The sequence below is a fragment of the Hylobates moloch genome, unplaced genomic scaffold (genome assembly GCF_009828535.3).
Source record: "Hylobates moloch isolate HMO894 unplaced genomic scaffold, HMol_V3 SCAFFOLD_9, whole genome shotgun sequence".
NCBI classification, from domain to species: Eukaryota; Metazoa; Chordata; class Mammalia; order Primates; family Hylobatidae; genus Hylobates; species Hylobates moloch.
The window spans coordinates 20,236,939-20,251,599 of NW_026652284.1; the positions used below are offsets into that span (position 1 = coordinate 20,236,939).

Consider the following 14,661-nt stretch of genomic DNA (forward strand, 5'->3'; position numbering starts at 1 on the left):
CAAATCTCCATGGCAACCCCTGGACACAGTTCTGAACCAAATGAGGAGGATCTGGAAGGCAAAGCACAAAGATCATAGTGAAGAGACCAGGGGGCTGGAGGACTTGCCTCCCCCTTCTCCTTGTGTCCCACCAGCCTCCCTGCTGGCCTGACCAGGCCCCATACTCCAGTCTCCCCAGAGACCCCGAGCTGAAGATTCTGTGGGTCTGCCCCATTGCTGGGCACAGCAGAGCCTGGATGGAGGCTTGTCTTCTGCAGTTGCCCCAAAGGTTGCTCTTGCTGGGGGCAGCCGCCCTGACTGCAACTGCTTTGGAGACAGGTAAGTATCAGGGGGCTTGGTTGGGGCACCCAGAAGACTTGGGCCCCCACCATCCTTAGAGACTATGTCTCCCCAGTCAGCACTCATCCTGCTGGGCTGAGACCTTTTGAGTTGGGGGAGGCTGGGAAACTGTGTCTGGTCTTGCTTGGCATCCCCAAATCCAACCCAAAGCCTTCTGGAAGGCTGGACCTCCCAGTCACCTAGAAGCAGGAGTCTGGGAATGGGCAGGACAGCCCTCAGGGCCTGCTTTGCAAAACTCTGTAGGCTTCGGATTCAGAGAAGCTGCATTTACACACTCTGCCACTTCTTATGTTTGTACCTTTGAGATCATTGTTTCAACTCTGTCTGAATTTCTTTGGCAGTAAAATGAAAATAATAGGCCCTTGCCCCTTAAGGGACTATGATTATTGTGCATATAAGATGAGATAAGTCATGCAAGGCACTTCACAATACCTGGCACATAAAAGGTGCCAAATTCCCGGCTGGGCATGGTGGCTCACGCCTGTAATCCCAGCACTTTGTGATGCCGAGGCAGGCGGATCACGAGGTCAGGAGATCAAGACCATCCTGGCCAACATGATGAAACCACATCTCTACTAAAAATACAAAAATTAGCTGGGCATGGTGGCACGTGCCTGTAATCCCAGCTACTTGGGAGGCTGAGGCAGGAGAATCTCTTGAACCAGGGAGTCGGAGGCTGCAGTGAGCCAAGATTGTGCCACCGCACTCCAGCCTGGCAACAGAGAGACTCCGTCTCAAAAAAATAAAAATAAAAAAAAAAGGGTGCCCAATTCCCTTACTCTCTAAACTCCATGCCTGCCCTGTGTACCTTCAGGGTGGGCTCCGGCTTTAGCAGAGAAATACCAAATATTGGAAAGTGCTCCCACATCCTGAGCTCTGATGAAGGATTTTTTCCTCGAAGACCCACATCCTGGCTGGTCCTCAAGTACCCACTGGTCCCTATCTTGCACCAGAAAACCCACCTCCTCTTTTCTCTCTGTGCTTACAGAAATCAGGGCTACTTTGAGTACTTGCACATCATCTCATTTAATCCTCACAACAGCCCTGTACCGGTGAGGATATTTTGGGCTGTAAGTAACAGATAACAAACTAAATGGGGCTTAAATGGTAGGATATTTGCTATTTCAGTTAAGAGTGGTCATAGGTGATTCCAGAGATGGTTAACTCAACAGCTCAACAATGTCACTGTTCTTCTGAAATGCTCTGACCTCATTGCAAAATGGCTGCTGCAGCTCTGGACATTCCACCCTCATCCTCAGTCAGCAGCTTTCAAAAGCAGGAAGAAAAGGGGCTCCTTATCACACAGCTCTCCCCCCCCCCTTTTTTTTTTGGTGACAGAGTCTCGCTGTGTTACCCAGGCTGGAGTGCAGTGGCTTGATCTCAGCTCACTGCAACCTCCGCCTCCAGAGTTCAAGCGATTCTCAGCCTCAGCCTCTCGAGTAGTTGGGATTACAGATGCGTGCCACCAAGCCCGGCCAATTTTTTGTATTTTAGTAGAGATGGGGTTTCACCATGTTGGCCAGGCTGGTCTCGAACTCCTGACCTCAGGTGATCTACCCGCCTTGGCCTCCAAAGTGCTGGGATTACAGGCGTGAGCCACTGTGCTCGGCCCCGCATTTTAGGGTTTTGAATAAGGGATTGTAGGTTTGAATTAAATTAAATTAAATCATTTAATCCTTACACTCATTCTGAGATTGATTAATCATCCCCATTTTACCGATGAGGAAACTGAGGCTCAGAGAGGGCGAGTAACTCGCTTGAGATCACACAGCGGGCAGGGGACAGAGTAGAGTTCGGGGTCGCGCCGCGCGGCTCCAGGGTCCGTGCCTTCCGCTGCAGCCGACCTGGCGGACCTGTGCGGGCAGACGTGGCAGGGGGACGGGCTGCTGCTGCGCTCGCACGCCGCGTCGCGCAGGTTCTACTTCGTGGCTCCGGACACCGACTGCGGGCTCTGGGTGCAGGGGGCGGCCCCCGGCGACCGGATCCTCTTCCAGTTCCGCTTCTTCCTGGTCTACAGCCTGACCCCCGCGCCCCCGGCGCTGAACACCTCCTCCCCGGCCCCGGCAGACCCGTGCGCCCCCGGCTCCTACCTGCAGTTCTACGAGGGCCCGCCGGGGGCGCCCCGGCCCCTAGGGTCCCCCCTGTGCGGCCTGACCATCCCGGTGCCTGTGGCATCCTCCGGACCCTTCCTAGGCCTGCGCCTGGTTACGAGAGGCCGCCAGCCCCGCGTGGACTTCGTGGGCGAAGTCACCTCTTTCCGTCTGGGTGAGCTGGGGCTGAAGGCCGGGACGGGACCCTATGCAGAGGCCATGCGGGACTGGGGCCACAGTGGGGGCCCCGGTGAGGGCCGCTGCCGACAGGGGAATGGCGGGGGGTGCCCGAAGCACAAGATGGCAGGGACTGGGTCCAAAGGGAGGGAAGAAGGTGGTGGCTAGTGGCAGAGTCACAATAAGGGACCTCCCGGATCCTAAGAGCCAACCATATAAATCTGGCTACAGTGGATGTGTGCGCCAGACTGTCCTACCAGCCCCAGTGCACACACACATACACACACATCCACACACAACTTCCTCCCCACACACATTCACACACAACTCCCACACACGTTCACACCTCACACTCTGACATCCACACCCACGTCACGTACGCACAACCCATGCACCTCATCGCCCCCACACACTCCACACTCATGCCCCTCACTGCAGCACACGCCTCACACTGCGCACTCACCATAATCACACACCTCATATGCACACAGTACACTTACACTTGCACACTTACACACAGCTCACATACTGTCATGCCACATGCTGGCTGCTCTGCGCTGGCTCAGCCCTTCAGATGTTTGCAGAAGGGTGTGCTTAGGACTCGCCAGGCCTGTAGGCAGCAGAAACCAACTCAAGCCAGGAAAGGGGCCTCTTGGAACTGAAATTAATAATACTCGCCCAGCTGGGCGCCGTGGCTTTCGCCTGTAATCTGAGCACTTTGGGAGGCCAAGGCATGAGGACCACTTGAGCTCAGGAATTCAAGACCAGCCTGGGTGACAGAGAGAGACCTGCCTAAAACAACAAAAAATAATTTAAAAATATAATAATAAAAAATAATAAAATTAATAACAGTATTTGCCCCATAGGGGTATTGTGAGGCCTCAATGGGCCAGGATGTGAAGTATTTACAGCTGTGCCTGGCACAGAAGAGGAAGTCAGTACATGTTAGCTGCCGTCCTCCACCCTTCTCCCCATGAAACACTCATCCATGCTCTCATCCGCATGCATGAGGGAGCTCTCTCCTGCCCACACCCCCACACTGTCATCATGGGGCCACACATCCTGCTGTGTCGTGGGCCGGACCAGGATCCTCGCCTCAGGCTTCTGCTTCTGGCCTCAGGACCTTGTGGTGCCTACTTCCGCTGTCAGAATGGCAGGTGCATCCCATCAAGCCTCGTGTGTGACCCCTGGGGCATGGACAACTGTGGCGACGGCAGTGACCAGGGCTCCTGGTCACCAGCTGACTGCAGAGGTCGGTGCGGGGTGTGGACTGGGCCCTACTGAACAGCTGGAGGGAAGCCTGGCCCTAACTCCCCTTCCCTAGGGCAGGGCCCCGGTGGGGAGGCAGGAGAGAGGAAAGCGGAAGTGTGGAATCGGCTTAGGCCAAGGGCTGGAGGGGCAGAGCAGTCAGGGCCAGAACTATGCTGCAGATGAATCTCATCTAGCGGATTCCAAATGATGCTTTAGTGGTGGAAACTTTTGCTAAATGGGACCTGGCACGGAGGCCCAAGACATTCAAAGGAGATATCCTCTGCTTAACTGGATGGTGGGCCTGGGGCCCTGGCTGCTTGATGTCTCTCTGAGGGCCCTGAGTGTCACCCTCAAGACATACTTTGAAAACCATCAATCCAGTCTGATTCCCACACTTTACAGATCAGGAAACTGAGGCCTAGAGAGAAGTGACTTGCCCAAGGTCATAAAGCCAGTGAGTAAAATGAGCAGGAATGATCTCTGTAGACAGGGGAGTGGGATAGGAGGGCTAGGGTTGGTGGAAGGGGCCAGAATAAATCACCCAGGAATAACATTCCTGGGGATCTAGAGATGTCCCACCTGCCCACCACACCCAATTAGGAGTGGGATGGAGGTAGGGCTGCCATGTACTGTTGAACAGGGGTGAAACGCAGTTTCCCAGAACCCCACACACGTACCTTCCCCATCCCCTGCTCAGCCTTCTTTGCAGGTTCCTGGTCGTTTCCCTGATGCTGTATGCTTTGTGCCATGAGACCCAGGTCCTATGTCCCCTTGTCCTCCATCCAGGCTCATCACCTTGTGGGTCTCGTTTATATTGTATCACCTGCGGGACTTGTCTTTGAACTTCAGCCGCATAACCTCCTCCCTGCTCAGCATCTCTGCGTGGATGTATAGGCGAAATCTCAAACTTAACTTGCCCCACACTGGACTCCTTGTCCACAGCCCTCCCTGCATCCTGCTTCCCTCTCGCTGAGCAGTGACTCCACATTCCAGCTGCCCAGGCCTCACACTGAGTCATCTTTTACTGCCCGCTTAACCCATAGCCTATAACCCATAACCAAGCCAGCGACAAGGCCTTCCAAAGCTTTCCAGACTCTGACCCTTCTCACACCTGCTCTGCCATCACCTGGTCTGAGCCACCACCAGCTCTCCTCTGGGTTGTTCTAATAACTTCTGAACTGGTCTCCCTCCTTCTGTCCTTTGCCTCTGACAACACGGGAAGAACATGCTATGTTCTTCCTGTGGAAGCCTGGGGGAGCCTTCTTTTTCTTTTCCTTTTTTTCAAATGAACTTACTATTTATTGTTTTGAGATAGGTTCTCATTCTGTTATCCAGGCTGGAGTGCAGTGGTGCCATCTCGGCTCACTGCAACCTCTGCTTCCTGGGCTCAGGTGATCCTCCCACTTCAGCCCCCAGAGTAGCTGGGACTACACATGCGCCACCATGCCCAGCTAATTTTTGTGTTTTTTGTAGAGATGAGGTCTCACTGTATTGCAAGAGCTAGTCTCGAACCGCTGGACTCAAGATCTTCCCGTCTTGGCTTCCCAAAGTGCTGGGATTGCATGAACTTCATTTTTTAGGGCAGTTTTAGATTTACAAAAAAATTGAGAAGATAGTACAGAAAATTCTCATATACCCAGCACTCAGTTTGGGTGCTATTACTGACAATTTTACATTAGTATGAGACATTTGTTTTAATTAATGAAGTAATATTATTAACTAAAGTCCACAGTTTATTCGGTTTTCCCTAGTTTTTACCTAATGTCCTTTTTCTGTCCCAGGATCCCATTCAGCATCTCATGTTACATTGATTTATTTATTTATTTATTTTATTACTTTTTTTCAGATGGAGTCTTGCTCTGTCGCCTGGGCTAGATAGACTGCAATGGCGCGATCTCGGCTCACTGCAACCTCTGCCTCCCTGGTTCAAGCGATTCTCCTGCCTCAGCCGCCCGTGTAGCTGGGATTACAGGTGCCCACCACCACGCCGAGCTAATTTTTGTATTTTTAGTAGAGACGGGATTGCTCCATGTTGGCCAGGCTGGTCTCAAACTCCTGACCTCAAGTGATCCACCCGCCTTGGCCTCCCAAAGTGCTGGGATTACAGGCGTGAGCCTCCGCGCGCCTGGACTCGTTACATTCATTAATAGTCATCATGCCTCTTTAGGCTCCCCTTGGCTGTGGCAGTTTTTCAGGATTTCCTTGTTTTTAATGACCGTGACAGTTGAGAGTACTGCTCAGGGATTTTGTAGGATGTCCCACTATTGGGATTTATTTGATATTTTTCTCATGAAAAGACTAGAGTTACAGTTCACAGAGGTGAAATGCCGTCTTCATCACGTCACATCACACCAAACATGACTTTGGTGTTGGGTGTTTGGTGTTGGATGGTGGTTGACGCTGACCTTGACCGCCTGGCTGATGTCTGCCTCGTTTCTCCACTGTTACTTTTGGCCCCATCTTTCCCCACTGTATTCTTGGGAAGTCATTACGTATAGCCCACTTGAGTGGGGAGTTATGCTTCCCTGCCAGAGGTACCTTTTAAAACAGTAAATCAGGTTATGTCACTCTCCTGCTCAAAACCCTCATCACATTCAGCAAAGGCAAAGCCTCCCCGGGGCTCAAAGGCCCTGCACGATCTGGCCCTGCCCCTTCTTTCCTGGCCCCGCCTCTTCCTTCCTGGCCCCGCCTCTTCCTTCCTGGCCCCACCTCCTCCCCGTCCCCACCCCCTCTCTGGCCCCGCCTCCCCTCCACACTCCAGCTTTGTTCTGGCCTTTGCAGTAGCTGTGTCCTCTACCAGAAGACTTTTCTTCCGAGATCTGCATTGCAAGCTCATTCCTTTGCTTCCTGGTGGGTCTATTTAAGTTCTTCCCTGACTCCTTTATATAAAAATAGCAACCCTGGCCAGGTGCGGTGGCTCACACCTGTAATCCCAGCACTTTGGGAGGCTGAGATGGGCGGATCACCTGTAGTCGGGAGTTCGAGACCAGCCTGACCAACATGGAGAAACCCCATCTGTACTAAAAATACAAAATTAGCTGGGCGTGGTGGCACATGCCTGTAGTCCCAGCTACTCAGGAGGCTGAGGCAGGAGAATCGCTTGAACCCAGGAGGCATAGGTTGCAGTGAGCCGAGATCGCACCATTGCACTCCAGCTTGAGCAACAAGAGCAAAACTCTGTCTCAAAAAAAAAGTTATTATTAGTAACTGTTAATATATTATTATATTCTAATATGTATATTAGAATAGTCAAAATCACAGAGGCAGGAAGTACAGCCATGGTCACTGGGGCTGGGGGGTGGGGACAAGGAGGATATGGAGTTAATGGAACTGACGGAGTTGATGGAGTTTCAGTTTGGGCAGATACAAAGTTCTGGAGATGGATGGCGGTGATGGCTGCACAATGTGAATGCGTATTAGTCCGTTCTCGCATTGCTATAAAAAAACACCTGAGACTGGGTAATTTATAAAGAAAAGAGGTTTAATTGTCTCACAGTTCTGCAGGCTGTACAGGAAGCATGATACTGGCATCTGCTCAGCTTCTGGGGATGCCTCAGGAAACTTACAATCTTGGCAGAAGGCGAGAGGGGAGCAGGCACAGCCAGAGTAGGAGCAAGAGAGAGAGAGTGAGTGGGGAGGCACTGCACACTTTTAAACAACCAGATCTTGCGAGAACTCACTATCTTGAGAACAGCACCAAGGGAATGGTGCTAAACTATTCATGAGAAATCCACCCCCATGATCTAAGCACCTCCCACCAGGCCCCGCCTCCAACACTGGGAATTACAATTTGACCTGAGATTTGGGTGGGAACAGAGATCCAAACTCTATCAGAATATATTTAATGCCACTGAACTGTACCCCTAACCATGGTTAAATGGTAAATGTTATGTGCTTTGCCACAGTAAGAAAAGCGGCAGCCCTGCCCCCACCAACATGTGTAATTTTTCTCACTAGCACCTGTCTCCTTTGGACATAAATTCTATTCACGTGTTTTGTTTCTCCACACACTAAACTCCCAGTTCCATGAAGACATATTTGTCATGTGCTCATAGTGGTTGTATCCCCCAGTTGCTAGAGCCATGCCTGGGGGCATAGGAGATGCTCAAGAAATACTAGTCAAATGAATGGAAGAATGAACCTCTATGCCTCAGTTTCCTTACCTGTGAAATGGGGATAAACCTCACCCTTCAGAGTTGTTGTAAACTGTAAGTGGCATACATAGGTAAAGGGCCCAGCCCAGAGTGTGGTGCTTGATGCACAGAAAATGCTCATGGCCGGGCATGGTGGCTCACGCCTGGAATCCCAGCATTTTGGGAGGCTGAGGCAGGTGGACTGCTTGAGCTCAGGAGTCGAGACCAGCTTGTGCAACATAGTGAGATCCCGTCTCTACAAAAAATACAAAAATTAGCCAGGCGTGGTGGCACGTGCTGGTAGTCCCAGCTACTCGGGAGGCTGAGGTGGGAGGATCGCTTGAGCCTGGGGAGGCAGAAGTTGCAGCAAGTGGTGATTGTGCCACTGGACTCCAGCCTGGGCGACAGAGTGAGACCCTGCCTCAATGCTCAGTACACGTACACCCTCTTCCTTGAGAAGTAGCTCCACTCATAGACTTAGGCCCTGGAGCCAGACTGTGTGAGTTCAAGTCCTCCTATCACTTCCAGCTAATTGAACTTGGCAAGTGACAACCTCTCTGTAAAATGGAAACACAAAGAGTGACAAACTCAGAGAAGTCTTGTGAGGATTGAATGAAACACACAAGTGCCCCAGAAAGGACAGTTCTCGGTGTGCTAGTTCTGTTCTTTCCCATGCAGGTCCCTCTCCGGTGCCCAGCCAGACAGGAAGCACAGATGCCCATACCTCCAGACCCCCGACTCCCTCCCCAGCTCTCGGGTCTGCAGGATCCCTCCGGATTGCAGCTGAGAGGAGTCCCCTGGCAGGCAGGGACCCCACGAGACAAGATGCAGCTTTGGAAGGTTACTCCCTGCTCCTACTCGTCCCACCAAAATCACACCTGTCCCTCTCTAGGTGATGGAGACGGGGCAGTGGGCCCAGGCTGAGGCCTGAGTGGACTTTCTCCTCCCACAGGCCCCCAGCTCCGAGGGGTGGCGCTGGCCTCCTTGATGCTCCTGGCCTCTGCTGGCCTCCTCGTGGGCCTCCTCTGGTGCTGTTGCTCTCCCAGCTGGCTGGCCTGGCAACCTGGTGCCCATGGCCTCTGCCTCCGCTGCAGCACAGCCTGTACCATGTGCTACCCATGTCCCAGCCAGGTCTCCCCAAGGGGCTGCAGTTGAGTGGCCCAGCCTTCCAGGATGAGGGAGGCCATCCCTAGAGGGGCTTCAGGCACACAGGAATGAGACTAAGCTCTGGGGTCAGACTCTGGGTTGTAACTCCCTGGCTCTCTGTCTGATGTTGGACAGGCTCCCTAACCCTCTGAGACTCAGCTGCCCCTCTAGAAAATAGGACAATTCCTGCCTCACAGGGTTGGGGGCCTGGGGGCCTCGCTGATCCAAAGCCAGCTTGCTTCACCCCCAGATCTCACCTGCCCTGCTCTGCCCCATCCACGGGCTCCACTGAGTGAAGCCCTCATCAAAGACACGGGAGGCCCCTGGCGGGGATAGCACCGTTTATTAAGAAAAATCAAGACAAAGACCACAGGAGGGTCCCTTCTAGGACACAGAGGCCAGGCGTCCCAACCCCACAGTCTGGGGGCCACTGGCAGGATGGCACTCGAGCTGGATCTTCAGGCTCCCGCAGATGGGGCAGGGTGGTCATATCCCCCTCCTGTCTCTCTCAGTCGTGAGTCCTGCCTTCCCCCACCTAAGGCACTAGCTCTTCCTGAGCACCAGCGGCGTCCGTCCCTCGGAGGAGTCCCTGGGCCTTCACTTCCAGATGGGTGGGGATGTGGCCTGGGGTGGGTGGGGCCCGGTGGGCGGGGCCTTATCAGTGCTGGACTCTGCCTGTAGCAGCTCCTGGTAAGAGTTGGGGTGGGCCTTCCCTTACAGCCCCTGAGGGAGGGACCCCAGGCTGTGTGCTGGCAGGAGGGGGTGGGAATGCAGGCCAGGAGGGCGTGGTAGGAGGGGGAGGCTGCCAGAGGAGGTGCCAGGGGCTGGGTGGAGGTGGGTGGGGGTGCTGAAAAACCAGCTGGTGGGGATGGGGACTGCCTGCCCAGGGGTGAGCTGCCTTTTGCTCCACAGCCGGCACTAAAGACAATTCCCAATCCTGAGTGGGTGGCAGAGACTCCTGCGATGCCCATCTCAGGTAGCTGTGGGGCACCAGCCCACAAGCCGAGGTTGGCTCTCCTAGGAGTGAGAACTGCCCAAAGGCTGCAGAAACAGGCCACCCAGCTCTATCTGGGGGCTCCATCGGTGGGTAGGGGGACAGTGGGGGCAGTTCTGGGCCCACCCAGCCACCGCTCCTGACCCCAAGTCCTGGTGGCTTTCTGAGGCGCCCACTCCCATCCAACCTGCCTTGCCGGCCAGCCTTGTGGCTTTGCCCAGCTGTGTGTGTGGGGGTGGCATGCCCACCTCCAGTCCAGCCCAGGGCGGTAGCAGCAAAGCGTGGCATCGCCTCAGTTTCTTACAAAAATTCATAATAATATTAATAATAATATACTCGACACTGTCGGGCTGGGGCGCGGCCCGGGAGTCCGTGTGGGGCAGGCAGGTGCCTACGAGGGGCAGGGGCGTGTGTTGGCCCCGGCCTGGGCGCGGTGCTGCAGGTCCAGGGGCTGTGGGGGCGGGGCGCCGGGTCGGGCCGAGTGCAGCACCAGGTTCTTGACACAGCCTGTGATGCCCGAGGAGAACCTGCCGCCGGTCAGCGTGGCCACGTCAGGGGCTCCGCCTGCCGGGAGGTGAGAGGACAGGGCCTGTGGGCTCCAGTGGCCCAGGAGGCGAGGAAGGCCGGGCGAGCTCCAGCCACAAGGGAGTGCCGTTCCTGCCCCTGCCCTGAGAAGGAGCCCCAGACTTACCGATGTAGATGCTGCCCTTGGCGTTGACTGCCACGTTGGGACCTGGGGACCGGCCGCTGACCAGCTCCTCACCGTCGACTTGGATGGAACCTCTGCGGCCCTCCCTGCAGTGGAACAGGGTCAGGCCCCTTCCCACAAACTCCCCGGTCCTCCCCGGCCCCAGGACAGAGTCCCCTCCCTCTGGCACCGAAACTCCAGACTCAGAAGTCTGTCCCTGTTCCCCAAACTCTTTCTTTCCCCGCTGAACGAGAGATCGGGCCCCACAAACACAGCTTCCTCGTTTCTGCGCCCAGGTTTCCTCCCACTCCTGGGGCACTCGCCTGCCCCCAGCGGAGTTCAGTCCGAGATGGAAGCCCGAACCCTGGCTGGTGGGTTCTCCCCTCCCCTGGCTTCAAGTTCTGTCTCCACAGAGCTCAATGCCTGCCTCTCTGCCCATGGTGGGGGGCGTCCTGCCCCACTCCAGAATGCTGGGCCCCATCCTGAGTGCCCGGCAGGGTCCCTTACCGCAGCGCTGTCACCCGGTGCCACTCTCCGTCATTGATGGGGTCCTCAGAGACCAGGCGGGCCTCCCCACTACCCAGTTGGTACCTGTAGTCATCCAGGCCCAAGAAGTATGAGCTGGGGCAGGACCGGGGGGTGGGGTGCTGGGACCAGGGAAGGGAGAGGAAGGGCCAGGTGCCAGGACCCACCTGAAGACAAGGTGCCCGTCCTGAAGCCCGAGGCTGATGAAGTCCTTGCCTCGGCCGGCCTCTCCCACCTCCTGCCAGGGAAGCATAGGGTCTCTGGGGTCCCCAGCCTGGAAAGCAGAGGCTGCCGAGGCCAGGAGGCTCCGCTTTCCCCTCTTCCCACCACTCTGGCCACCAGGAAGCCAGCTTCCTTCCCCAGGAGCCCCAAGAGCCTGGCCGGATGCCCACACTCACCACACCCTGCCAGAGCAGGAGGCCATTGGCCGTGCTGGTCCGAACCTCCAGCTCGATGGTCTCGGGCACCTCAGGCAGGCTGCGGAGGAAGAGTGGGTGAGGGGACAGAAGTCCCAGATTCCCGTCCTCCCCATTAGGCCCATGGGCCCTTCCAGTGCCAGTCTCACCTCCTGGAGAACATACGGCCAGGGAAGGCGAGGAAGCCATCATCGTGGAAATAGGCTCCGTACTGCCCAGGGGCATCTGTGGGAGAGAGGAGGATGGTGCCACACCTGCTGCATCAGGCATCAAAATGCCCTGTCAGTTCCCCTGACTCCCACCTCCATGCCAACATGCAGGACTAGGGGGCTCTGAGGCTGCAGTCCCTGGGGACCCAACGGGGCTGTCGACAGAATTCGGGGAGCCTATGACCTTGGATGGGAAAGCATTACACCTCAATTTCACTCACTTGTCTCTGAAATTGAGCAGTTCTTTCAATGAAATGTAGGCAAGAAACCAAAGTAGTAGTGGTAGGACCTGCAACTTTGTTACTAGTATTTGCTTATCACATTAGAGTAGCTGCAAATATTTCAAAATATCATTTATACATATTGCTGCTTTGAAATTGTGGTAGCTACTGAGACCACCAGATCTTGTTATTTGATGTGTTAATAAAGAAGCACGTACACAGCAAGTCAGGAAACTTAAAAAATGGTTTGATTACTTTACTTCAGCATAATTGCTTTCCTTAAATCAATGTATTTTATTTTATTTTGTGTAGTCAACAGGATCCGTGTCGGGTGACCCACCATTCTACTTGCCAAGTTCTGTCTGGCTTTAGCCCTGAAAGTCCCACATCCCAAGAAACCCCTCAGTCCGGAGCTACTGGGACCGTTGGTCACCTTGGACCGTGGCGATAAACGGTTCCGAGCCTTGGTGTTCTCTCCATCTTACAGATGGGCAGGCAGGCTCGGGCGAGTGACTGGCCCAGGATGTCCATACTATGTGTGGCTCCACACCGCCCCCAGCCCTATCTGCTCATGACCCATCCTACAGGCTGGCACCGGCCACAGTAGCTCTCGCAGGGGACAAGAGTAGGGAACCCTCTGCTACCCTCCACCAAATGATGAGGAGAATGGCTGACATTTACCTGGCACCTATGATGTGCCTGTGCGGGGAGTGTCCCATCCAGCTACAGACACCATTGCATTTAACTCAATCCTTACAACAACCCTATGAATGAATATTATAGATAGATAATTTTTATTTTATTTATTTATTTTTGAGATGGAGTCTCGCTCCGTGGCCCAGGCTGGAGTGCAGTGGCACAATCTTGGTTCACTACAACCTCTGCCTTCCAGGTTCAAGCAATTCTCCTGCCTTGGCCTCCCGAGTAGCTGGGACTACAGGTACGCACCACCACGCCTGGCTAATTTTTGTATTTTTAGTAGAGATGGGGTTTCTCCATGTTGGTCAGGCTGGTCTCAAATTCCCGACCTCAGGTGATCTGCCCGCTTCAGCCTCCTAAAGTGCTGGGATTACAGGCGTGAGCCAGTGCGCCCGGCCAGCTGAATATAATATTAACAACAGCTAACATTCCGTACTGACTCCGTACCAGACATTGTTCTAGGCATTTAAAATGCACTAAGTGGCCGGGCGCGGTGGCTTATGCCTGTAATCCAGCACTTTAGGACGGTGGCTTATGCCTGTAATCCAGCACTTTAGGAAGCCAAGGGGGGGCGGATCACCTGAGGTCAGAGACAGGCCTGGCCAACATGGTGAAACCCCGTCTCTACAAAAAATACAAAAATTAGCTGGGTGTGGTGGCAGGCACCTGTAATCCCAGTTACTCAGGAAGCTGAGGCAGCAGAATCGCTTGAGTCTGGGAGGCGGAGGTTGCAGTGAGCCGAGATCGTGCCACTGCACTCCAGCCTGGGCGAAAGAGCAAGACTCTACCTTAAAAAAAAATGTACTAAGTAATTTTACTCTCACATAAAATTGTATCCAAATCCTTAGGGAAAGATGTTACTCATCTCCATTTTATATGGGGCACAGAGAGGTTAAGTGACTCACCCAAAGTTCCACAGCTAGTAAGTGGGAGAGCTAGGATTTGAACCCAAGCAGCCTGGCTCCAAGTCTATACTCTTAACCACTACACCACTGCCTTGCCTATCATATTAGTGATATGCAAGAAGAGATGTGTCTGTAAAGGGGTTAGCATAGTGTCCGTAAACATTCAATCAGCATTCACTCTTCACTGTTTCCTTAGCTTTTCAGCAGATGGTAGAATTCTTGGGAATGAGGGTCTTGCTTTATGCATCTTATATTTACTGCTCCCAGGGCAAGGATGGGCAACAATAGTTTGTTGACTGAATACATGAATACAGAGGAGGAAACTGAGGTCAGAGTGGTTTCAAAGGCCTGCCCAAGGTCACCCAGCCAGTAAGTGTGGGGCAGGCCCTAGCTCCACATGGCTGTGGTCTTCATTCTGTCTCTCTGCCCAGCAAGCTCCTCATGTAAAGCTGTTTTGCTTGCAGGCCAGAACTGAGGGTGTGGGGTCACTGGAAGAGTGAGCTGAGCTGAAGCCGGGGAGGAGGCCACGGCAAGTACTCACCATTGCCCCCGCTGCCTTCAAGATGCCAGTCGGACTCTGCTATGCCATGTCCAGAGCCTAGGGAGAAGGGCAGGGTCCAGTTGGTGGGCACAGACACCCGTGGGTACTATGTCGAGCCCCGGGGCCCCAAGACAGAGATGAAGTGGAGAGAAGCCAGGCCTGGGTACCTTGTTGGCAGCGTGGGCCAGAGAAGCCAGGGAGGCAGAGGCAGCGGGTGCCCTGGCAGGTGCCCCCATGCAGACAGGGTTCACGGAGCTGGCAGGGGTTCTCCTCATGCTCACACAGGTCTCCTGCGGGCCAGGGCAGAGGCGAGTGGGTGGGTGGGCA

General features: G+C 54.3%; 2 protein-coding genes across 2 annotated transcripts in view; one reads left to right on the forward strand and one right to left on the reverse strand.

Moving 5' to 3' along the window:
• Window positions 1-236: 236 nt before the first annotated feature.
• On the forward strand, window positions 237-9,476 carry LDLRAD2 (low density lipoprotein receptor class A domain containing 2). Its single transcript, XM_058444241.1, has 5 exons — window positions 237-318; window positions 2,179-2,604; window positions 3,727-3,858; window positions 8,669-8,830; window positions 8,943-9,476. Exons 1-5 carry the CDS (start codon window positions 237-239, stop codon window positions 9,143-9,145), a joined length of 1,005 nt encoding a protein of 334 aa, XP_058300224.1. The 3' UTR covers window positions 9,146-9,476.
• The window catches only part of HSPG2 (heparan sulfate proteoglycan 2), a 113,333-nt gene continuing 108,134 nt past the window's right edge, over window positions 9,463-14,661 (reverse strand). The window contains exons 90-97 of the mRNA XM_032759223.2: window positions 14,502-14,624; window positions 14,335-14,391; window positions 11,909-11,984; window positions 11,742-11,820; window positions 11,511-11,581; window positions 11,326-11,409; window positions 10,822-10,925; window positions 9,463-10,694 (exon numbers count right to left, since the gene is read on the reverse strand). Of these exons, the coding sequence (XP_032615114.2) occupies window positions 10,522-10,694; window positions 10,822-10,925; window positions 11,326-11,409; window positions 11,511-11,581; window positions 11,742-11,820; window positions 11,909-11,984; window positions 14,335-14,391; window positions 14,502-14,624 (767 nt within the window). The 3' untranslated portion in view covers window positions 9,463-10,521. The remainder of the gene's footprint in view (window positions 10,695-10,821; window positions 10,926-11,325; window positions 11,410-11,510; window positions 11,582-11,741; window positions 11,821-11,908; window positions 11,985-14,334; window positions 14,392-14,501; window positions 14,625-14,661) is intronic.